At 54.6% G+C, this 25074-nt stretch overlaps 3 protein-coding genes across 3 annotated transcripts; 1 reads left to right on the top strand and 2 right to left on the bottom strand.

Annotated features, from left to right (window-relative positions):
• Positions 1-3088: 3088 nt before the first annotated feature.
• On the bottom strand, positions 3089-5439 carry FLC3 (putative flavin carrier protein 3; the record flags this gene model as incomplete). The annotated part of the gene is made up of 2 exons (XM_032033584.1): positions 3089-3122; positions 3179-5439. 2 exons carry the CDS (start codon positions 5437-5439, stop codon positions 3089-3091), a joined length of 2295 nt encoding a protein of 764 aa, XP_031887201.1.
• A 4457-nt stretch (positions 5440-9896) lies between these two features.
• Positions 9897-10774, top strand: CGGC5_v006015 (Succinate dehydrogenase assembly factor 2; the record flags this gene model as incomplete). The annotated part of the gene is made up of 2 exons (XM_032033583.1): positions 9897-10140; positions 10209-10774. 2 exons carry the CDS (start codon positions 9897-9899, stop codon positions 10772-10774), a joined length of 810 nt encoding a protein of 269 aa, XP_031887202.1.
• A 1186-nt stretch (positions 10775-11960) lies between these two features.
• On the bottom strand, positions 11961-14552 carry CGGC5_v006014 (uncharacterized protein; the record flags this gene model as incomplete). Its single annotated transcript, XM_032033582.1, has 1 exon — positions 11961-14552. One exon carries the CDS (start codon positions 14550-14552, stop codon positions 11961-11963), a length of 2592 nt encoding a protein of 863 aa, XP_031887304.1.
• Positions 14553-25074: the final 10522 nt, after the last annotated feature.

The raw sequence follows: 25074 nt of genomic DNA, 5'->3' as shown, positions 1-25074 counted from the left end.
GTGAGGCTCTGGTCTCGACGTCAAGTGGCTTCACGATCTGCGTCCCCACGACACGACCCCCATGGCTAGTCAGCTCTCCCGCCCGCCAGCGCCTATCTAGGGCCTCAAAATCGTAAGATGTTCAATGTTCAACCAACCAGCAGCCAAGGACCCCTCTTCGGAGGCCCTCCGGAATCTACTGTTGCCAAGCCGTGACCCCTCCTCTGACCATCGATAAACGCTCCATGATGCGGTGCTGGGTCCGGGCAAGCGGCGCCTACTACTCTCCCAAATTCTCCGAGGACCATGAGAAATGCGGCCAAACATCCCGGGAAGCCTAATTCGACACCCCCTTGCGTACAGACCCCACGATCTTTTTCAGCTGTCAACTGCCAACCAACACAAGTCTTGAATGCAAATGCAAATCAAACGCCTCCCTAGACAGGGACTAACAAACCGTCCTCATACACAGGCTACAACCCGCGGCAAAAGAAGCCTGAATCTTGACTGCAACGGCGTCCCCCAGGCTGGAACAAAACTTCACGCCAATCAGCCTTATCATCATCCCTCGAACTGCCGAGAAGCCACCCACCAAAGAGCCGACCCCAAAGAGGGTAAACACACTCCATACCAGGACGACGCCGGCCCCAAAACCGACCTGCATGTACCGTCCTCTCGGTCCCGAAGCACCTGCCTTAGCCTACACGTGAAGCTCGAGGACAGGGCCAATCCATGAGTTTGGGGCGGCAGTGAACCACGGCGCCACAAGTCGCTCGACGACTACCTCGCTTGCCATGAACAAACAACCCGCTCAAACCCGCCGAGTTGTTCCCTTCCCGCCGTCAAACGACGCCTCTCTTACCTCCACTTGATATGTCACCATCTCAGGTCCCCAGTAAACAAACTACGGGCCTTAGCTCCCAAGCGTTCTCCTCCCTACCGCTGCGCGGTACTTTCGCTCTCCACCATGCTATGCCTACCTCACGATAGCCTCCTCGACGCCCATCCCTCGCGCAGGAACCACCCCTCCCCTTCTCGCCTACGGCTTCCAAGTTGGACATAGCCCCATCTCGTTCACAACATCACATACACCCTTCATTCCCAAAGATCCTTTGAACCCGCCGCGAGTAGCAATTGCCAGTGATTGTGGAAACGAGTCCCGAGACAACTGTTTTCTTTCTCAACGTCCAGCCAAGAAAGGAGAACCCTCCCAACATCGTGAAATGCCAAGATGCGTTGAAAAGCATAACGTAAAGGGCGGGTTGCCATCGACCCGCCGGTCGAACCTGGACTCTGTTGCTCCAACTTTGCCCGGTCCCATTTTACAAAGTGTTCCCAACCCATCCCTGGCCCAACGTTCCCTCTCCATCATCACCCGTTCCCCCGAACTTACTCTTCTGACCACTCCTCAGGACTGAAGATCCATCGCCCGATGTCCCCATCGATGACCGTTATACCAACAAAGAAACCCCATCACACAACGCCGGAATCGTCCTAGCACCCCCTCTCTCTCTGCTCTACCAAGAAAAGCTCCAGACCACTTCACGGAGCTGCCCGGTCTTACTCCCCGATAGGAAACATCCGGCCCACTCCGTCTCTCCCTCTTTCGTCTCTTCCTCCCACTACCTCTGTATCTCCCGCACTTCTTCTCGTCGGCCTTCTCTCCTCACCGGCAGCAGCACAGCCCACACCACCATCACCAGCCCCATCACTGCCTCACCCTCACCCATCCACACTCACTCACACACACCGGAAGGCCCGAAACAGAGCCACCTCCGGCCCTCCGGTACGGACGTATCGATACCCTCCACCGGAAACCTTCCCTCCCTCCCTCTTCCGTGACCCCATCCCTAAAGCCCCCCCCCCATTGGCTTCTCGGTCAACTCTCCGCAGTCCAGAACTCTAGAGGCCACTCATCCACGTCCACACACGATCTCCATATCGGCCGAGCAAATAGACTTCCAAACGGGCGCGACGGAGCACCAAAAACACCAAAGATCCAAAGTCTGTTGTCCATCGGCCGAAAGTAGATCAAAGTCAGGCTGTCATCCGAACCCCTCCATCACCAGAACCTTGTTCCTGAACTTTACCTGCCGTGATCAAGGTCAAGGCTCTGCTCGGTCTAGAACATAAATCATTGATCATCAGAAAGTCTTCACCGTCACTTCTCAACTCACCTCGACCGGCCTGCGGTTCTAGACCATGATCTTCCTCTTAAACGGTCAAACTATCGCTCGATCGTCGGAGTCTTTCCTCGCCCCCTCCTTCGGCCGCGACAAGGTGCGATGCTCTATAGAACGGCCGTAGATAGCCTCTGGCTACGTTGCATCGGCCGAGGCCAAGGTTCGACCGTCATGTCCTCATGTCTCGTTCGGTGTCCATCATATCCTTCACCGGCCTTGAGCGCACCATGACTGACATAGACATGCTCTGCCCGACGATGAGCTACCCCTGCTCACTGCCTCTCTACGATCCAACGGCCAAGACATTGTTTGAGACGCAAAACCTTGTTAACAAAGGGATCCATTAGCTATTTTTATTTTTCCCATCAGGGGGGGTTGTGTCCACTCCGATCAAATCGCGCATGGGTTGGACCTCGGTTCAGATGGATGCCTTCTCCTTCCCGAAGTTAGCCCTTTTTGATTCCCTCCCCCCAAACCTAGCGTCCGGGCCTGCTGTCGATGAGACCTTTTCTCAATCAACAACCGCAGCCTTATTTACAAAGTGAAAGCCATCAACCCGCCTGCCCGCCGTGATCAGCGTGCCCCGGCGACCTCCCAAACAACAAATCAACGCCGAAATCTCGGGACGCCATCCTCAATGCCAGAGAGACAAGAGTTATAAGTGGAACAGAGAGAAAGGAAAAAAGATACCATTCCGTCTATGGTGTGATGCTCGTCATAACTCAAGGTGAGGACTCATGCCTGCTCCCCCACGCCTGGCACATTATTACTGAACTGGCTGTGTCGAGTTTTCAAATCCCTCATTTTTCGAGGGAATACCCAAAACTTGGGATGACCAGATTGTCATCAACCGACTTGCCGTACGGCAAGTCTCTAGACCGTGCGGTATCTACCGTCAGAATGGTAGAAATCATGGCGGGTCATATCTAGTGCTCGTATCCAGCTCCACGCTGCCAGGGGCTGTACTTTTTGTTAGCATTTGCATGTTTACCACAGTCATGATTTGTTATTCTCACCTAGCGTTGTTCTGTTGCCTGTACTGGGCAGGGCTGCCGTTGTTCTGTTGCCTATATTGGTTGGCAGCCAGTGTTGACCCTGAGCCGTTGTACGGGCTCGGTGTACGTGTCGGGGGCTGGCCGTAGGGGCCGGCGTTGGCAGGGAACAGAGGCACTGAAGGGTCCACTGGAGAGTGTTGTTGATGGCCCTGGTTCTGCTGGCGCTGGAAAGACTGCTGAGACTGCGAGTTGTGAGACTGCGCGGTAGAAGGCGGCAAAGCAACAGCCGAAGGGTCGGCACGGCGACGCATGGACTCGGACGAGATGGAGTCATTGTCATCATCGAGGTCGAGACCCTTGTTGTAGTGAGCCTTGTCACCTCTCGCGGTAGCGGCGAGCGCATCGAGCTCAGTCGTAGTGTTCAGCTGCGTCTGAGACTTCATGAAGGAGGCGCGGTCGTCGGCCATGAACTGGTAGCGAGCATCGGGGTTCTTGCGGAAGAAGATCAGAGTGCTGCTGACGATAACCAGGAGCAAGAGAATCAAGGAGAAGGCTGCGTTGGCGATGAAGAGAACAACACCAACGACACCGTTGACAAGGGCCGGAGCGCCGAAGACGTTGGAGAAGATGAGCAGGAACACAGCGTTGAGGAAGTTCATGACGCAGATGGCAATGTTGAACGAGTTGGTGCTCTTGTCCATCCAGGGTCGGAGAACACTGGCCGCGATCAAAGCTCCAGCCTCGATAATGACGAAGGCGATAGCCTGAACAGTGCCACTGCGCTGAGCAAAGGCGACGATAGCGCCCTTGACAACAGTGTAGCCAAGAACAGGAATAATGAAGTAGTACGCTGACGCGCGGAACTGGACGTAGAGGAAACCCCATTTGTTCAGGGCCTGAGGGTCGGAGAACAGGATGTAGGCCGGGTTTCGGTGCATGGCGACGGAGCGGCGAGCGATGCGGACCACCTTAGCAGCAGCCCAGCCGAGAGTGAGAGCCATTCCAAAAAGGAAGAAAACGGCCAGAACAACTTCAGCCGCAGAGTCGACCTGGGTAAACTCCCAAAGACACAAGATGGTCATTTGAGGGAAACCAATGAGGGTCATGCGGAAGAGAATACCCTTCAGAACAGTGAACCAACCGTTGCGGAATTCGAGGAACTTCTCGCTCTTCATCCACTTTTGTCTAACAGCCAGCTCACAGAATCCCTTGAAGGCGGCAACGCCGAGGACAGTAAAAATGACGAAGATGCAGAAGAAGGCCAAGCCGGTCATGAACAGGTTGGTGGACTCGATCTTCGCCCTGAATGCGACTCGCTGAATACCAAAGACGATGTAGCTGCCGGAAGAAAGCTGAATGTTGGCTCGTCTAGCGATGGAGGACATGCCAACGTCAATGCCACGCTTCGCCATCCTGGCGGCAGACATGGCCCAATCCAAAGATCGCTTCTCAACCTGCACCGAGGTGGTCGTCAAAGAGTTGAGTAGGGTCGCCGGGGTTCCGCCGGTAGCTCGCTGGTACCAAGTGAAGATATCCTGCATAAACTGAACGCGAATGATACCCATAGACCAAACAAAGTCCTGAGTCCACGACTGCACAATGGGAGGCAGATGGATACCGGTGAGACCCACAATGGCCTGGGACTGGAAGTAGCCGAAGAGAGAGAGGGTGTTGGCGGCGACGTGAGCGGCGGTATTGGAGTGTCCAAGACCAGAAACAACGGCGGAAGCAATCAGACCGAGGCCAGCGATGATAGCAGTAGCCCACTTGACGCCAATCAAGTCGACGGTCTTTCCGTTGGAAATGTCAGCCTCGACACAAGCCACACTGTCCTTGGTGTCGGTCATGTTAACGTAGACCTTGACGGTGGCGTCGAGATCAGGGATGTTGTAAGCAATTCCGGGGATTTGGCTGACAGCGTCTTCGCCAACCTGGAGGTTGAAGTTCATGGTGATCTTTCCTGCAGTCATGGGGCACAGACCAGCGAGGTTGATGCTGCATGGGTCGACCGTGCGTCTCATGAATTCGTAACCGTAGACGGAAATAGCAACATCGAAGACGATGCTGCCCTGGACGGAAGAAACGGCGACGATATTGATGGCGGCACTTCCGTTGTTAGGGGTGAAGACGACATTGAACAAACTGGCCGTGAAACTTGAGTCATCCTGGCAAGTGTTGAGCGACTTTGAGACGAGCATCTGCTCAGCAGCCATAACCGGGGTGGTGACATAGGACGCGAGAGCGCCCAGCAAGAGGAGCGGCTTCGCGAATGAGAAGCGCATGGTGAAGAGAGGGTGAGTGGTCGTTGCTAAGCAAGTGAGTTAAAAGGAAATTGAACGGTCGCCGGCGGGTGGTGGTCGTCGGTTTGGAACGGTCGAAGCGAGAGTGGTGAAGAGAGTCGAGGCCGTCTAGGTCGAGTGTATCATGGGGATTGGTGGTTCACGGATCGTTCCAGACGGGATCGCGTTGGTAAGGAGATGGGAGAGAAGCGAAGGGATTGATGCGGTCGCTCCGGTTGATGGTTGAAAAGTCGAGGTTCTCTCCAGACGGAGTGAGTCGCAGGGAGGTCTGATTCCGTGGCAGGGGATTGGTACTAGCGAGGGTTATCTGCCGGTGATTCCACCTGGTTGGCGAGGTGGTTCCTGCTGTCGATTGTCCGTCCCTTTCGATTTCCGTTCAGGTCCCAAAAACAGCCTCCTTGATCCCCAGCAGCGGATGCAAACGCAACAACGGCGAATGGCGTCGTGGTCGAGTTTGGGGTGCCTCAGTCAGGGCGCGATAAGAAAGCGGTTATCGTGTCGTATGGTCGTTGTCGTCAATGGTCGTAGTGTCAATCGTTGGTTCGTAGAAAAAGGTCTGGACGGTCGGCGGGGAGGGGGGGAGATGGGAAGGGTGGGTTTTGGTGGTTTTGTTGTTGGCGGGAGATTGGAAAGGAAGGGAGAGAAGGGAAGGCGATCGCCAAGCGAGGGTGGATGGGGACAGCAGGAGTGATGAAAGGAGGCGCTGCTGCTACCGCTGCTGTGACCTGCGGTGGTGGTGGTGGTGGTGCCGGGTGTGCTGGGCTGGGCTGGGCTGGTCAGTGGTTTCTCTGAGACGGCTGGTCTTGGTGGTTCGGATTCAGGGAAAACTGGGCAATGGGTAAAGAGCGTGAGAGCGTCGTGCCAGGGGAAGACCCATGGGAACAGGGGCGGTTCTTGTGTCTTGAGGACAGGGGTAACCAAGGTTGGCCGGGGCCAAATACGGGGGTGCGGGTGGGAGGGAGGGAGGGAATCCCGCGCAGTTGAAGCGTGAGCGGTGGATTCCCTCGCGGTCTCGGGATGCGGTTGTGGATGGATTTGCGTGTATGCGACAGGGGTAATGACGGTACGGGGTGGTGCCGGCTTGGGCTGCGTAATTTCGATTTTTGGGGGGAGGGGAGCGGATGCACGAGTTTAGCACTCGCCTCGTAGCACCCAGCAAGTTGGTCTTACTACCACATAGTGGTGCTGGCAGGGCCTAGCCTGTGTGCAGAACCTGCGGTACGTACTCTTCGTTAGCACAGAGGCTGCGTTCCATTTACACGTCTCTGCATGCAAGAGTCGCTGCTGCTATGCATGCTTAGGCGAGGCTGGATCAATACGATGCGGCAACAGCGGATCTACTTCCTGCACTATACAAATTTGAGCGACAGGCCACGTACCGCTCCCGTACCCGCGCCCCAATACTCGACTCAGCTCGTATAGCTGCTAACAGAGATACACCACACTTAAAAACACGGGCGCGTAAGGAAGGGGCGACAGTCCAGACGAACACGCTTGACAACCACAGGCTGCATGCACAAGCAGAGTAATCTGAAGTGCTGTCAGCACTGTACGAATCCTCCACTCCATCGCACCCGACACCACACCTGCCTGTTGCTGAATTACGAGAGGAGATGTGAGGCACAGCAGCATGTCCTGTATGCTGTCCGGGGTTGCTCACTCACTGAGGCGACCTGATTCTTCTTTTGGGCAGCCCGTAAAGTCGGTACCTAGGGAAACAAAACATCTCGCGATCCATCTCTCCCCATCTCGCTGCAAGGTCCGAAGCAGGTTTTTGGGCGGTCCAGTCCCTCTGACGACGGCTGATTTTCGCTGATGAGCGCTCCTGATGCACACCTCACCCGCCCGCCTGACGCCGTCCAATGCTGTCGAGACGCCAGCAGCAACACAGACAGGATCTCCGTCGCACATCGTGCATGGCGGGCTCCCGCAATCATAGCGTCATTCAAACCTCGACACTGCACCGCCATCCGAATTCTCAAATGCAATAAGCAGTCAGCCAAGACGGTCCGCCATGCACACCAAAAAGTTGTTTACCTTTACGAGTCGCTTCCAACCCAGCCAGCCCAGCCAACCGTCCCATCTCCATCTCCATCTCCTCCCTCCCGCCTCTCTCTTTTGGGCCTTGTCTCGTGTTAACTTTTCCCAAATTCGACTACTGCCGTCCCTCACACAGCAACCACGGTCACAAGTACACACGCCGTTCATCGTCATTCCCTTTTCTCCAGCCTCTCTTTTCTCACCACCCATACAATGCCGTCCGAACCACCATCTCCTCTTTTCTTACCCATCGTAAGTACGGGGTAGGTCAGGGCCAAGACCCATAGCTTTGTCGGGTCCCGAATGTTCCAAAATGCGTCCAAGACCCTTCCAAGACTTCCAAGGCGACACTGCCCAAACAGCCCAACACGGGAACACTGACGCAGAATCAACAACAACAAATGTCAATCGGTATGTTGCTCATCGCCCGCGCGCCCATACAGACGCCGGCAGCAGCCATGCCGCCTGCGACATTGAGTGTTTGGGTCGCCGCCCAGGCCCAGACACAAGCCAGCAGCCAAACTATCAAAACCGCTAGAGAAAGCCGCAAACCCACACTTCATTTCAATAAACCTCAAAGTTGTCGTCGCCCTCGTCTTGACTCTCGAGCACTGCCACATTCCCTCTCGACGGGAAGGAACACGACGGCCGGGCATGCATACGTACGCCTTACTCCAGCCAACCATGCCCACCATGCCATGCCTTGCCCTGTCGGGGGACCGCTTGCGCTTGCGCAGCTTACCTGAACAACCGGCTTCCGGGGAGACTCAACAGAGACACCCGAACGAGGGAGGCTCGCCGTCCGTTTCTACGAGAAACATGTCTCTGCATCTGTTAATCACGAGTTAAATTCCCATCAAAGAGGCTTGACGTTACCGATGCATTCCCCGCTACGGATACCTGCCTGCGTGATCTGCCACCAGCGAGATACAACCGGTTGGTTTGCTGGGGAAGGGAACTACGAGCCTGAGACGTCTAAAATTGGCCAAGGCACCAACAAGGCGGCTTCGTCGATTGGACAGCCAGTCCAACACTGACCAGGGACTCTCGTGCTCATCGGCGCCCACTGCTCTCTCTCTCTCTCTGTGTCCCAGTGCCGTCACCCGTTCAAAAGCATACGGTCTTCACCAGAGATCGATGCCGGTTATCCTCACCCTGGAACACTTCCGGCAGCACCATCGTTTTCCCCCTCACTGCGAGCACCCGGCCAGTGACATGCCAAGTCACAGCCCACCACATGCGCGCTAACAGCGACGGATCAACGTCCTATGTTTTGGCCCGAGAACGAACCGCTGGCCCGATGTAAGAGGGCGCTGAAAATCGCAACTTTGCTCATCCGTTCCCAATCGCGAACCCTCGCGAGAAGTCTCCAGCAAAAGCAGGTCTGGGCACGCACCGGGAGGCTGTGTTTTTTTAGCCATCAAACCATGACTTCTGGAGACTTGCCTTATCGAGACCCGGAACTGCAACCTTCCAAACCTTTCGTTATTGCTGGCTATTAACGTTTTATTACAAGGTTGATTTTTCTCACCCACCAATGACCACGCCTCGCACAGGCTCCTCTCCCGCTCACGCTCGTCACCCATGTTTTTCTTCGTCCGTCTCTGCCGTCTTGTCGCGGATCATGGGTGCATCGCCACGATTCAGCTCGAACAAGCTCCAACGTTCCGACTCTAGACGAGCGCACATCAAACATTATTCAGAAACAATCTCAATTGCAAGAGCTCCAAAAACCCCACCTTTTCAAATTTCCCTCTCCTCCTCCAGACTCCAGTCCACCACCATAACGCAACACCTGCGTCGAGGCCTTGACCGTGGTTCATCTCCAACCGCTAATTCAAATAAACAATCCCATGGATGTGGGTTCTTCTGGCGATTGGCACGAGCATTTCATAACGCTCATCATACCAAAGTGGTTCTCACATGCCATTAACCTTCTCCTTGCATCGAGTAGTTCTCTGCATGTTTCTTCCTCGCCAGGCCGGACTCAATGGCGCTGTCTTAGTGAGAGATGGCCCGGTTGCAAGTGCACCCCTTGATTCTTGTAAGCCGGTGCACCATGTAAGTGCATAGCTTATAAGTAACGAACGATTAGATGCATAATCAGCTCCACTCATCGCGAAAGAGCTCATGCGGTACGCCCTTATCTGGGATAACAGACTTCCAGGGACCACTGCACTGTCCGCCGGCCTTTCACGCCCAATCACGAGATTTTCAATGTCTATGACGTCCTCATTTATCCAATAAACTTATTCGACAAAGCAAGCGTAAGGCGCAAAACCACACAAGCGGGCAGCGTTCCCCCCACCTCCGAATAGCCGCGGCATTCAAGACTCCAACATTGAAACAAACGACAAGAGCCATTGACAAGAGGGAGCAAGCAAAAATCTAGAGAAACAATGTCGCACGTAGCACGCAGCATCCGCCCGGCGATCCGCCGCCTCGCCGCACCCCGCCCGGCGACGGCAGCCGCAGCAGCACCCCTCATTCTTCAGCGCGGCTTCGCCGACAAGCCGCCCATCTACACCGAAAAGGCCGTCGACAACGAGCTGGGCGTCGGCGAGCTCGAGGGCATCAAGTTCCGCGTCGAGCCTCTGCGCCGCGTGGGCGAGGACGAGCGGACCATGCGCGCCCGTCTGCTCTGTAAGTCTTACCTGGATCTCGCAACCTCGGTCCTCCAACAACAACCTCTGACAAGGAAACCCGAACAGACCAATCCCGCAAGCGCGGCACGCTGGAATCAGACCTTCTGCTCTCGACCTTTGCCAACGAGAAGCTGCCGACCATGAGCAAGGCCCAGATGCAGCAATACGATCTCTTCCTCGACGAGAACGACTGGGACATCTACTACTGGGCCACCCAGGAGGAGGCCCCCTCCGCCTCCGCCAGCACCACGCCCACCACCGGCGACAGCAGCCACTCCGACGGCCTGTCGTCCGCGACGACCAACGCCGCCGAGTCCTACCGCGGCGTCGGCGCCGGCGCCACCTCGACCATCGACGCGGGCCAGAAGCGCGAGGACCTCAAGCAGCAGCAGCAGCAGCCGGGCCCGCGCGCGGGCGAGTGGTCCAACACCGTCGGCACCTTCAAGGCCGCGTACCGGCCCGTCCCCGCGCGCTGGAAGGGCAGCGAGATTCTCGAGATGATCAGGACGCACGTGCGCAGTCGCAGGGCGGACGGCACCGTGGGCGTGCACCGCGACGTCCAGGAGAGGAAGGAGGGCGGGCTGGGGTTCATGCCGCCCCTATTTGACGTCGACAGCGCCGGCAAGAAATGAAGGCGGGGAAAGTGTAGGTCTATCAAGTGAGGGAGGGAGGTTGAAGAGTGTAAAGATAAGCTGGCGGTTGTCGGGACGGAACGCTACGCATTAGATGTACAACATTCTTTCAGGAAAACAGGCATTCATTCACAGGCGCGGGCGGGTGGCGGATGGCATAGACAAGCGTTCACGACGGCTTCATTGGAAGCCCCAAATCATAAATAGCATAATATGAGTGTTGCGTAGGGAAAGCCGGCTTCATTGGGGGCTGCTGCTGCTACGGCTTCTGCAGGCTGTGAAATATACTAGACATGAGGCGGCTTCTGCTGATAATGATGTGCTCGTGCGGTATCCCTTTACTGGACACGAATCTTGCACGTCCGCTGATTCCAGCTGCAGACATGGACGGGCACGTTATGGATTCAAGCAACGAAATCGAATTTAATCTACCTGTGTCAAACAAGCACCTTTCTCTACAAAGGACTCCCCGCACGTAGTTTTGTCTGCGGCACAAACCACCGAATGGCAAATCAATTTTAGCAACCCATGAAGGGGGGTCAAGGTTCCATGGTTGGCTGCATTTCCCCTCCAGCAAAGTGACGATAAGCGCCATTCGCCCACCGCCCGAAACCTGATGTACCAACTCATCTGGATTGCTGACTGTGTTGCGCTGCTGCACGATGATTGCGCCGTCCCGTCCGCTAACAGAGGGGGATCGACAGGGCAGGCAAACCTGTATTTTTCTTAATATCATTCGTATTCAGCCCTCCATATTTATATGGCCCTTGGCGCGACATCAGTTGAGTTTTATGCCGGTGTATGTGTGTGTGTTCTTGAACGGGTGACGGAAGATTAAGAATTCATGATTGAGTTAAGGCAGGGTGCCGCATGTCTGCGACAAAACCATAGTATATCCATGAATAGATCGTCTGAATGCGGCACGGTTCCCCCCAAATGCTCCTAAATGCCAAACCCAAAAATCCCGGTGACAATCACACCACCCACCCCCCTTCCCAAACCGTAAAACACCTTTTCTCGAGACGCCTCAATTAGAAACGCCATTCTTTCTCCAGCCATATATGCTGCAAATATACTTCATCCCCAGCCAGAAACCATCGCCTTTCGCCACCCAGTTCGCGCAGCTCCCAAAACCGGATATTCGCAGTGCTCCAAGATTACCCTCTTTTTTCATTTGTCTTCAACCTCACTCATACTGGTCCCACTGCTGGTTCCACGGCTTGTTCGTGCCTTGGAAATCCATCCCGTGCTTATAGCACCCGACCAGCTCCTCCTGATCAACACCGCAGTGCGTCTGCCCGTCACGGCCCTCGAACCAACCCAGACCGTACGTCTTGCCCAGGCCCTCGAGGTGGCGCACCATGCCCGCGTTGCTCAGCTTCGAAGTGCCGACGAAATCATAAATCATCTTGCTCTGGTGGATGAAGGCCAAGTGCGACGAGATGGTGTTGGGCTGTCGCGGCAGGAACGGGTGTCGTCTCCGAAGAAATACGATCGTTGCCACCGTGCCCATGTACACCAGGATGAAAGTGGCCAGACCATACGAGATCCAAAAGGAAGATACGGTCTCCTGGCCGGCGTTGATCCCGCCGAAATCAGAACCGTGGTGTACCTCGGGCGGCTTGAAGACGGCGTCGAGGAACTCGGTGCCCACCACTGTTGCCAGACTGGTCAGCAGCACCGTCAAGAGCTCGGTCATCATGGTCCCGAACCCGACGAGGAACATCAGGACATGGCCGTTGAGGAACGCCTGGAAAGGCATGTAACCGAACGGCATGGCGGTGTAATCCAAGGTAAGCGTCCTTGACGAAGAATGCCGTTTTGACAGGATGTAGTAGGGTTCCATCATCCGCATGTCCGTTTCTAAGCCTCCCCAGCCTAGCTTGATGCAAACGGCCAGAGCGGTTACAACCCAGGGCGCCTTGGTGGTGATGATACTCGCGTCGGAGAAGAGAAAGACAGGAATGAAGGCCAAGAAGAGAACGAGGCCGATCACGTACGGCAGGTAGCCGTCGAGACGCAGCATGCGCGGATGCGGGTTCTCTGAGAGGTAGTGCTCGCGGAACTGGTCCTTTTCTTGCGAAGAGAAGGGGTTCTCATCGTCTGGGGCCAGGGACGCGTTGCGAAGGATATATCGGCGGTGCTTCAGCTTGGCATGGATGTCGCTATGACTGACGACGTCTAGGTCCGCAAAATCTACCAGAATATGGCTCACTACAGCCATTGAAGCAAGACCTGCGATGCCCTTGACATCGGCTAGAAGGCCAGATCTCCGTCTCTGGAGGATGTATAGCAGAACGATGCCGAAAAACGCGCAGATGCACAGGGTAGAGGAGAGGAGCCGAGACCAAATTGCATGAAGGCGGATGACCTTCTCTTGGTCAGGGTGCGCGAGACGTGTGGCTCGATCAGGGTATAGAACGAACGCCGCTGCGCCGAATGTCGGCACCAGAGAAACGGCCAAAGACGTTGATATGGACGAGACAGCAACGGCGTAATGTCGCAGTTTCAACGCTCGAAACGGCCGCAACCAGCTTAGGCTCGTGACATAGTCAACGTTGATGGACTCGGCCGCAAGTGCGCCGCCATCCTTTGAGAGCTGGTAATAAGCCTCCAGGCGTTTGACCTCAAAGTCGGTAATCTGCCACAAGACACCGTAGGTGACGGAAAGCATTGTTGGAAGGAACTTGACAGCGAAGTACTGCTCCCCGGGGACATCAGCCGGGGATCGGAATTTGAGAAGCGGATCATGGCGCGATCTTTGGTAGAGCAACTCTACCATGATGGCGAGCGCAATCGATAAAGCGATCAGAGCGACAAGGTAAGGCCATCTCATTGAGAATGGCTTCCAATTAGGATGTGGGTAGAATACTTGTGTCTTCTGGCCCTTGGTGGAGGGGAACGTAGCCTGGCGCATATTGCCACCGTCGTCACCGAGATCTGGCCCGGCCATGACGCTGAGATCAACCTGGTCCGCATGTTTGGGTTTTGGCTCCTCGATAATGACCTCGATGACCTCGCCTCTCTTATTTGCTTCATCTTGGCCGAAAGCCTTGAGCGTCGCAGTGCGACTGAGCTTCCCACGGCGGGTGAAGGACCGCGTCAGTGACCCTTTGCGGCCAGTGGGCGATAACAAGAGCTCATCCCCCTTGATCGTGGTGTCTGGCTTGAAACCGGCTCCGAGGCCACCCGTGAGGTGACCGCTGGCCTCCTGCTCCTGCAACTTCTTGAGAAAGCCGTCATCTTGGAACCCCATGGGGCCCAGGGTGGCGGTTACATCAAAAACGGGTTCGTCTTCCGAGACCGACTCGAAATGGGACTGGCTGATGGGTGCAGCAGAATGCAGGAGCGACAGGTCATGCTCCTCCTCGGGAATGGGGTTGTGAGAGCGCAGGAGAGACGGGCGGCGGAAATTGCGGCTGGCCTTGGATGATGTTCTCGACAGATCATCGACAGCGGCAGGAACAGTGTCGTATCCGGCAGCGCCAGTATAGGCAAATGAGCCGGACCATGATGAAGCCCTCGATATGCGGCGTGGGGGTTCGTCCGATTCGTGCGGTGACGGTGAAGTATGATCCGAGTGCAAGTGAGACTGGAAGGAGGCAAGGGAACCCCTCCCGCGGAGTGGGCTCGAGGGGCCTTCGTGCTGCTGCTGGTAGGTGTCCAAGTCGCTGACCTCGGTCAGGTTGGAAATGCGATGGCTCAAAGGTGGTCTCGATGCGGATGCGGGGGCTCCAGGAGGTTGATAGGAAGCGCCAAAGCCTCCGTTATGCGCCATGGTCTATGGCGTTTTCATGTCTCGAGGACACGGTCCGTATGCTGTGTCGGCGCGGTTTGTGTTCGTCGGAGCAGAAACGGCGGGTAGAGGAGTTCCACTGCAGTGGGACAGGTGCCGAGTCGGGGCCGTTGGTGTAAGTCGCGAGTCGGGTGCAAACGAGCGTCGTGGTTGGAGCGAGCGGAGAGGTCGCGAGAACAAAAGAGAAATAGAAAATATTGCTGTCAATCAACGACAGGCATTACCAACGACTCTGTTGCCCGGTCAGTCTAGCTCGCAGGAAATCAGGGGGATGGCGGGATTGAAAAGACGAAGACACAGCAGGCGCGCGGAGATGGGGCAGCTGAAGGGCACGAGAGGTTTGTAGGGCTGCCGGGGGCGGCGCTATCTTGGTGGAGGTGTAGCGAGGCCAAGACTGGAGTGAAGTGATGTGCCCGAGGTGCGCGACGCAGGGAATGGAAAGCGCTTCCAATTCAGGGGAGTTCAGGCTGGGGCCCCCGCTCAGGCAGGGCAGCCGTCGTCGGAATGAAAAGACATTCGCATCTTACCTGAGTTCCCGTCACCGAGTTCTGATTAGGTATTCCGTATGTATACCGATCCGGCCGGGCGTTTCGTTGGTTCGGTCTGGCGTCGTCCAAAGAACCGGTCCCTCCAGGGGAATTTCGGACGAGATGATAAGGCTGAGAAGATGGGGTGACAGCACAGCAGCACGACCACGACGACGGTAAGAGGTCAGAGGGGACGCGAGGAATGCGGCCAACATTAATGTCTTGTCACCAAAGCCAAAGCCTTCATCCATTCTTGCAGGCGGCGGCAAACGACTCGCCTTCCGGCTCCGGACCGCAGACTTATGCGTTTCAGATCCCAGGGCAGCCAGCAACCGTTGAGTCTTGACCAAGGACGGTTGACCCAAGGCAAGGTCCCCTTTATTTCGTTGACCGTCGAAGTGTCATCGCGACGATCCAGTCCAATCTCGTACCGGTCGAATCGGAGATGCGAAAGGGACTCTGCTTTCCCATCCCTGACCTCGTCGGATTTTCTGCCTCTGGACGGTCCTGACTCCGTCCATTCCCAGATTAAGCGTGGTATTGGCGGTGGAGAAATCCCATGGGACAATCACCACCTCACGGACCACAGCTTGCTTGCACCCACGCGCGCGTGCTCCCTCTCTGCCCTGCTGCAATCTCGAAATGGCAAGCTGCAGCACGGAAACTCGATAGTTGGTGCCTCCCCGACACCACTCCGACACTCCGGATCCGCTGATCTTGCCCTCGACATTGACATGCTGCGTGCTGACTGGTTACCGTAAACGAGAGACAGACGCCCGACGCTATCCAGCGGAAACCCTCCACGCGCGGGCTGCCTCGTGGTGCGAACACTCCTATTATTCTTAGTAGTATGCATGCCCGGGCTATATTCAGCCCTTACAGCCGGATTCCCAGCCCACTCTCGCCGACGCTTGGCAAAATCGCCGAACGAGTCGCTGGCATCCTGACGACACGATGTTGACATCATTCCAGGTTTCGTCGGGGTCTGCGGGGAGGCTGTGTGTGATTGCGAAGCAAGCCGCTTTCTCCAACACGACATGCAGCGTCTGGTCAGAGGCAAGCATCAAGCGCGCTGTCGTGACTGGGATTGCCCAGAAACAACACGGAGGCAGGTCCGTCATTGCTGCTGGCTTCCGACTCTGTAGATCAGGCAAGCAGGCTATCAGGGTCGTCAAGGCTCAAGGCAGCCCTCTCTGACTTGGCTGCCGCATACCATCGCCTTCCTTCTTGATTGAGAGACGCATAAATGGTCAACTGATCTTGTTCTGCCTCAGAAGGCTGCGGTCGCCATCTTTCAACACTCCCTTTTTCTAAACAAGTCCTCGTCATGTACACCACCAGATCAAAGTGGCCTCATTTTGCACCTGTCAGTGGGAGTGGCAGACTCAACTGAGAACCGCACATTCATGGGCTTCCCTATCTTTTCCCTCATATTCTCCGACAATCCGCGACCCTCGAAACGCCTTCGAGTCGGTCCTGCCGCGCCTCATTTGCAGGCCATCCCGCCAAACGCATGAAATACTCACTTTTAATCCGTCCCAACTCAGGACGCTCTTGAGACGAAAACCTTGACCGTTTGATCAACCCCAGGATTTGGTGTACTGCTTGCCGCGGGCGTCCCAGCGGCTGCGGGGCGCACACTCGCCACACAGGCTACAAGGTTTGCGCTCCCACCTTCAACGCCAACACCCTCAATTGGTCGGTTAGCTCAGTTGGTTAGAGCGTGGTACTAATATCTCATCTGAGATGTTCAGTAATGCCAAGGCCGGGAGTTCAAGCCTCCCACTGATCATATGTTTTTTGCGAATCTTGCGAACGAGATGGATTTTTGTATCGCCCTCCGATCGCATTTTTCGTTGTGGCACACATGTTCGTTGTGTTCATTTCTTGGTGAGCGCAGTCACTTTTTCCCCAAAAATAGGTGAGGTGAATGAGCGACCGAATACGAGTGAATCGGCCTCAGACTGCTGCAAAGGTCTACAACACAATTCACAACTTGCAAAATTGAGTGAGGTAAAATCTTCAGCATAAGTGCCTACCTATGGAGGAGCTCTTCTCATTTGGGAGATGTTACACAGCCGTCACAGTTGTTCCTGCCTTCGCTTGCCTCTACCTTGAAGATGCGTCAAGCTCGCGGGTATCGCCCGAATCTCCGGCCAACAATTCCCTTCATGCCCTTGCACAGCTTGCTTTTCAATACGATATCGAGTCATGGTCATTTATGCCACAGCTGCCATCGATGACATTTGACATCTCCGTACGGTGATCCGGGGCAAGGGTCCGATGTGTAACACGAGGCATCTGCCTGAGGGCCCAAGTGTCAGTCCTCCGTGTTGAACCGAGACCGACATCAGTGGTTTTTGCATAGCTCTTCAGCAGATCTTTCAGATTCCCATGAGGCAGATTACGATCTCGGAAGATGGCATCCGATCATTCAAAAGCGGAGCGGTTTCTGATGAGATTACTCAAGGAGCGGCAAGCCCCCCATCTGTGACTTGAAGATGAGTTTGGCCGGCCTATCCTGACGCGAGCTTGCCACCTGCCGAGCCTCGACATATCGACTTGAAGCTTGGATACCTCCCGGAGTAGTCCTAATACGCGGTTCCCTGATCGGTGGTTCTTGTACAGACGGGACGCTCCGTACGGCACAATTTGGTCCTTGACAAAGTAGTATGGATTGAGTTTCGAATAGAAGGAAAGTCTTGAGCACAGTGAATGCTATGAGGCTGCTAGCTCCCTGGTTTAAGAGAACTTTCGAATGGAGCAGGGAGGTAGTGAAGCGCAAGAGCGAGGCGAGCCTTCTGTCCGTTGTCGATTGTAACTCATCCAGCCGACGCTGCGCAAACGAATTCCATTAGAGGTTAAGTGGTACGCTTTCTGCTCTCCTGGCTTTATAAGTTTCTCAACCGTTCTCACGTCTTGACGGCGAGCGTTGTGGTGCCCTTGTAGAGTTCAGCTTAGATGGAACTGGGCGTTGTCGCTGCAGTGCTCACTGACGATTGTTATTGACCAGTTCTCTGTACCTTGAAAGATCTTGGCTTGATGGACGATGCTTGGGTCTATATTGAAACAGCGGGATCCTGAAGGGACGCGAGTAGTCTCTGGTATGTCCAGTCAGCGGGCTATACTTGTCCATTACCAAAGCCTAGATATAACGGGCATGGCTTGGATAATGGGTGTGGTGTAGAAATGAATACCTGTGGGTAATGGGTAATGGGTAATGGGTAATGGGTAATGGGTAATGGGTTAGACTTAATGTGGCTATGGTTAGAACCTGGAAAGCACCGCCAAACTGTTGAGCGTTTATGTGATTGGAATTGCTCTTGATACATGATTGGAGATGGACGAATTCCCAGACCGAGGCCTCAAAACTCACGACCTTGGGCATGAGAGAGATTTATGGCATAGGTCACATTGGTTTCTAGCCTCATACCCATCGAGAAGAAAGCCAGAACAATGTCCATTTGGAGTGACTGGGGAATTGCTTTCCATTTGGTGATGACAAACGCTCACTTTCTTCCCATAGTTGGTTCAATATTTTCATGGGCTCATTCGTTTTCCATTTTCACGGAAAACTTTTGGGAGTCTCTCGCGAGAAATGTCTCTTCAAGGAATACACGCAGATACAGTACCTAATAGTCGTGAGACAGTCCGCGAAGTAAAGGTGTTCTCCTGGAGAATATTCGATGCAGCTGAACATCAGCACAAAGAGATAACTGAGGGCCGGGTTGTACAATACCGATTTCCCCCTCCCAGTCGGCCATGAGACTATGACCCTCTATACTAGCTGTCCAGCATCATCTCCATGACCCCACAGAAATTGACCTCTTTAGAAATTAGCAACTATATCCAGCGCATAGTCTTCTGGTGTGCTGCTTGACTTTTGTCAAAGTTGAGATAGTCGTGTGGACGATTGGAATCCAGCAGGACCTCACGGCCAGCACAGCGGTTGGAATCTCCAACCCGATTTGTTCGCGGATCCTTACGCGATGAAACCGTAAGGTCTCCATACGAACAGTTCTTTTCTCTCTCCTTTTTTTTTTCTTGTTCTGTATGGGTCTTTTGTGACACAAACATATTCCACCAGATGTGGAAATCGAGGTTGTATCGGCCAGTCCTTTTGACGCGCTAGAAGACTGCGATGAGCGACAGCAGCAGCCCGGTGATGTCCGGACACCCAAGATCAAAATTGCGTTGAGGGACGAATGTGGTTTTCAAGTCTACCTTTCGAGGGCTACGGAAATGTTGACAACCCATATTCCCTGTTGTGAGCATACAACCCATCGAAAGCCTCGTTGAATTAGGACAGTGACTCTGAGTGGGACGGCAGCGATCTATACATAAACTACAGGACAAAGAGAGTACAACGTACTTAGTCTTTCACTGACTGCTACAATGTAGGTCATACTTCATGGGTAGATATTCAGATGTCAACTTGATGTGAACTATTGAAGACATATGCTGTGGCATTTGCTACGTGTGCCTAATTGCTTGAAGAGGTTTCCCCAGATCAACGTCTCGAGAAAATGTGTTGTTAAAAGAAAAGGACTTACCTTATACGCTCAACTGAGCGTGTTTTTTGCAACGTAACAGATGTAACATGCGTGCTAGCTTCAAGCCTCTATAAGACATGACATGGGTTCCTCTTTCTTCGCCCCATTTGCTAGATACCCCAGAGCGATAGCTTAAGACGAAGTAGAGACAGGCTTCATTAACCAAACAACTTATCACCTCAGACCATTTACAAAGCTATCAGTTTGAATCTGCCAATAAAAGCCAAGGTTATTTGAGATGGAGATTCACGTTCTGCAGCGGAGATTCAGACCAGGACCTCAATGGAAGCTGATACATAATGTCCTATGCTCAACACCACTCAACTCAATCCGACATATCACCCGCAACGGAACCAGATCTCAGCATTCATATTAAAGTCTCATTTCCAATAAACAGGGAGCCTATATAAAAAGATCGTCTCACGTCAACGACCATGATGCCGTATCGAGTTGAAGAAGTAAAGAGCCTAAGGTACATTTCTTAAGTGGATGAACTAGGTCTCACAAATACGGCAGCAACAGACAAAAGCCTCAGATTGACATGAAATTCAACTGGCAAGACGTGGAAAGACTTCGTGCCTCGCGTGTTGAGGATATCGGGGTGTTGTTGATAGAGCTACAATCTGTAGGAGGGAGGACTATGGGAACACCGCACGTCTCGCACGAAGGTTACTATTCTTCTTTCTTTAGTTTGTACCATCATGCAAATTTGCGCCGTGTTGCACTCCGCTTCCGTATGTGGAAGCATCACAGGTTGGCTTCGGGTAGAAAGATCCAGGACGCGGTATCTTCTGTCTATTCAAGCATTGCCAAGCCTGACTTACACTCGCCCGCTCGCCAGGTTCTTCAACAGCATGGCATGGCTCTCAGCAGTGTGTTCATTCGAGAAACGCATCAGGAACACGAGGGGATTATTGATCATCCCGGCTCCGACCACGGACCTGCTGGGGATTGCTCCTACTCATGGCTCGCATACCGCGACAACTTCCGTGGAATTCAGAAAATCTTTGTTGGATTCGTCAACATTTTCCGACATATTGAGTCGCGTACAACAACAAACATTTAACATACTCAATAGCCATAGTGTTGAGCCTTTCGCAAGAGCCCCACCGGATCAACGCTACGGCCACCGCGGAGACCTGCCGGATGAGAAACTATAGGTAAAGCGGTTCGAATAGCCCGTCGGCGACTGAGTTGACTAGCACAACACACACCGCGGAGCCTCAACACCATCTACGGGTTTCACCGGTGAGAGAGTACGGCTCGCGAAACGCATCCCACATCCCGCCGGCGGCTACTCAAAGGTATATTCGATTCAGACGGTAGGACAATGCAGCGTTGCCGGCCGCACGACCATACTCTAATGTTTAAAGTTTGGGGCGGGAGACCGGAGCCAATATTTGAGCATTATCTCGTCTGATGAATGGGATCTTTCCAGACCCGCGGTGAAGAAAACAGCAGACCTGAGGATGAGCATGGTGCATTCCGTGGGCCTGTTTAAGAGCGAGAAAGGACTTGTCAACGTGTTAGTGGGTTGGCTGATGGCCGCACTCATCCGGAGGCTTCTCCCTATCAGCTATCGAGACAGGGCATGACGTTTTCTTACATTTCGATGCCACGCATTGTATTCGTCACCATGTAAGAGTGTTGGCCCAGCAGAGTCGCATCGAAGTGAAGAGATGCAGAAAGATGGGGGATCCTGGGGGTCCTGGCAAGAATCTGGACCGCAAGCCCTTGCAGCTCGACCGGCGCGGGAGGCGGTTATCTGTGGTTGAGAGTTTGACGGGAGCCGGTCGCGGATCGCAGCAGGTAGCAGTATCCCGCTGGAAACATGCAAGTAGCAAAGCAAGTGCGGGGATGCTTGCCGTCCATCGGCGCGGGCTTTGGTCCCAGGTCCAGTAGCTTGAAGGTTCCGAATCGGGATCTGTGAAGCTTATTCTCCCCGTCCTCGGACCAAGCGGTCTAGTGACAATCGGACATTGACCGTCGGTTCGTGCAGGTTTTTTGTCTTCTTTTTTGATTGCCTGCCGAACGCAAGGACAAGGAGGGGTCGGGACCGATTGCGTTTGCTGTGTCGACAGCTGCCATTTTTCTTGGCATCGGAAGTCGTTGGAAGTAAATTTGTCGTACGAGGTTGGGTGGTTTGGACCAATTTGGAGGTGACTGACTCGTAGGCGCCGTTGAAGAAAAATCGGCTTGGCGTGGTGTTGTCGATCCAGAAAAAAAGCCTGGCGCTCGCAAGGTCGCGAAAAGGCCTGCCAAGCCTGACGGAGCCGCACGCAAATCCAGTCCTGATCAACAGAGGGGATACGTAAAAATGTCAGAATGGCGTCTTTGAATGCTTGCGGTGGGTGTCCTTAATTCAGAATTTTCATCGTGGCCGTCATCAGCTTGAAACTCTGAGAGTTGCAGTCTGTGGAAACGGCACGGTGGGCTTGCAGTCGACGATCCGATATCTGGCCCTATGGGCGTCGGGTCCTTGCCTTTTCAGTAAAGAGGTTATCAATGACTTCCAAGATTTCATGGCGTGGGGTGGTCCGCCAGGCTATCCACTACCGGTACCGGGGAGGGAGGGGAGAGGGGAGGGGATCTGGGATCTGGGGACTGTCGGTGCGCTTGGAGTCCTGGAGACGTCGAAACGTGAGAATGAGAGGAAAAAGAAGGTTCTTTCCTCGAGGGTTCGGATGACGTTGTTTCTCCATGGAACGGGTGTGTTGTTGACGGAGCTTTGGTTTCGGAAAAGGGCGATCTCTCTCTTGACTCGGTCTTTGGCGACATGTCTGCTACCTACGGCGTAAGTACTGCTGCACTTGGGCAGGCACACCGATGTTTGATGATGCCCGTGTGACAGCCAGCAGGGCCTCAAAGACTGGAGGTGAAGTGAAGAGAAGCCTCTCGTTGACGGGTGAGCTGAGTCAGCTCCCGTCTGGGCGGACATAGTAAGGCCCTCGGGCGTCGTGGACAGTGACACGATACTCAGTGAGGCGCCCGTCGACGCACCCGGGGGCGCCTCCGAGCGAGGGGAGAGTCATTGTCTGTTCTTTGACACGGACGCCACCAATAGCTTGTTGCAAAGCCAATTCCAAGCGCAACAATGGATAGGTGGATGATTGGGCTGGAGCAATGGCCGGAACAGGCAAAGTCGAATGTCGAACGTGGCCGTGGAGAATGGCGGCTGAGGGGGAAAACGTCGCTGCAGATGCCTGCGGTGCGGTTTGATTTGGTTTGGCTGCGCGATAGCGACACGAGGAATGCAGATGACTGACTACCTTGCCTCCAGGTACGGTGACTTCCAATGTCACTGGAAGAGGCGGTGGCAGTGGCAGTGGCAGTGGCTGGCGCCGGCAGCGGACCTTGAGCACGGATTCCCCAAACTGGGAGAGCACCTGATAACCGACCGATCAACCCGTCCCAACACTCGACAAGGAGACAGGTCCTAAGAGAAGGGACTGACTGCCTTGGCCAACATCTGGAGTGACGGAGTGTCGGTAATGCGGTTGCTTTGGCAGTGACGTGGTGACCACTCGCAAGCCGGCCTTTTCGTCCCAGGTAGCTTTCCGAGAGCGAAGCGGCAAACATCAACACACTATGACAGAAACGAGGTGCCGTCGTCGTCCCTGACCGCAGCTAGCTGCAGATTGACAAGTTGCGGTCACCACAAGCGTCGAGTTCGTCTCTCGAATGCCTCCATCCCGTCCGGTCCCCAAAAGAGGCGGCAACAGCGTGGCATACCATACCTGGCAGGCTGGCATCCAAAGCAAGCAAGGTGGCATCTGCTGACCTTGTCGTCCTGCCACTTGTTCGTCTGGCGCAGCAACTCTCACCTCCTCTTGGGACCCCTCACCCCTTCATGCTTAAACCCTCATGCGATCGACAAAGGGTCCGTATTCACAATTCGTCGTGTTAGACGATATGGTAGATCAACTATCACCCACAGGCTACCGCAGTACGGATACAGGCCATGGCATGGCATGGCCCGCTCGTACTTCGGTCCATTTCTCGCGCCATGACTGGGGGGAGCACCACAACAGAGAAACCCCATCTTCTGCATAGCAGAGGCCCAATGCCAGCCAAGCAATTCGCAGCAGTCTGCAGTGGGCGCCAGGCTGTGATTTCTTGGCGCTCTTTTTCGGCGTCGGCCATTGCACCGCTTCGGCCCTGATTCTCCTCTCTCACAGTCGCCGTCGCATTGAGGCACAGAGAGCATGAGAATTTTTTCCCGTCCTTCAGCAGGCTTCTCCTCAGTGTCTCTCCACTTTTGTTCTGTTATTCTCTCAGTCGGTCTGTCTCACCACGAGCCGGGGTCGCGTGGTGCATTTGCAGCAATGCTCACGTCGCACAGAGAGAGAGCGAGGTACTAGAGTACTGCGTGGAAGGTAAGACAGGGCCGAGGTAGCGGAGGGCTTTGAGCCGCGTCGGCGATGGGGACCGGATGGATGCTGATTACAGAGCAGAGCGAGATTTCCCCGTCTGAAGGAGGGGGAATTCTCGGATGAGGAGGACGTGGAGGCGCGAGCTTGTGTGGACGGTGGCGAATTCGCAACCTTGAGCCGAGTTTAAGTTGAAGGTTCCCAGTGATCCGGATCTTGTTTTTGGGGTCTCTAGAAGTTGGGACTTGGCCGTTGGTGTATTCGGACTCGGTCCCCCAAGAGGTAATCTTGGTGTACCGCCGTACGGTGTACCTGTGAATTCCACCTCGCCCAATGCCAGCTGAGGTGGCGGGAGGACGCCGAACTTCGAAGGGACCTTCGGGAGGAGCACCCAGGAGATGTTGGGTGTGGACTGTGGCCGACGGATTTAGGCGTTCAGTGGATGACATCCATTGTATTGTGGATATGCCGTGGATGTGCTTCAAAAAGTTGAAAGTGCTCTTTCTATTTTGTGTGAGTGCCGTGCCAGGTGCCGCCCAATGCTCTCGCGGCGGTCCAGCGGCCATCCTGGAAGTTTCCTTTCTAAGAGCAGTGTTCATCTGGGTTCTCGAGGTCAGGGCATCCCGGCGCGTGTGCCTGGGTCCAGCTGGCAGGCAGGAGCGAACTCGAGCTTGGCCCAAAGAGGCCCAGAATCCGGGGTAGTCCCGCAGCGATGAGATGCGTGATTGGCTTCCGGAGAGACGAGGATCGACGCACTCGATGTCATCGCCCACCGCCCATTATTACGCAGTTCGCCGTAATTCGCCAAGCTATCTGTACCAGCCGCACCAGGGAGACTCCTGCGGCGGTTGGCGGTACGAACACTGAGAGGCACAGACGAGCGGATACCGCAGGATACTATGGTAGGCAGCTCCACAGCCGTAGCCCAAGACGCGGCACCGTTCGATTTTCGCACCCTCCTCCATCCTGCCGCGGTGCTTCCGCACTCCATGTCTTGTTGTTTTTAGACTCGCTCTAGAGAATTGCCAGGCTCTGTGTCCTTACAAGGCCTGCT

Source organism: Colletotrichum fructicola (genome assembly GCF_000319635.2).
Source record: "Colletotrichum fructicola Nara gc5 chromosome Unknown KSG_Nara_v1_contig03, whole genome shotgun sequence".
Lineage (NCBI taxonomy): Eukaryota > Fungi > Ascomycota > Sordariomycetes > Glomerellales > Glomerellaceae > Colletotrichum > Colletotrichum fructicola.
The sequence above is the reverse complement of the archived record's forward strand: the minus strand, read 5'-3'. Positions and strand labels throughout refer to the sequence as shown.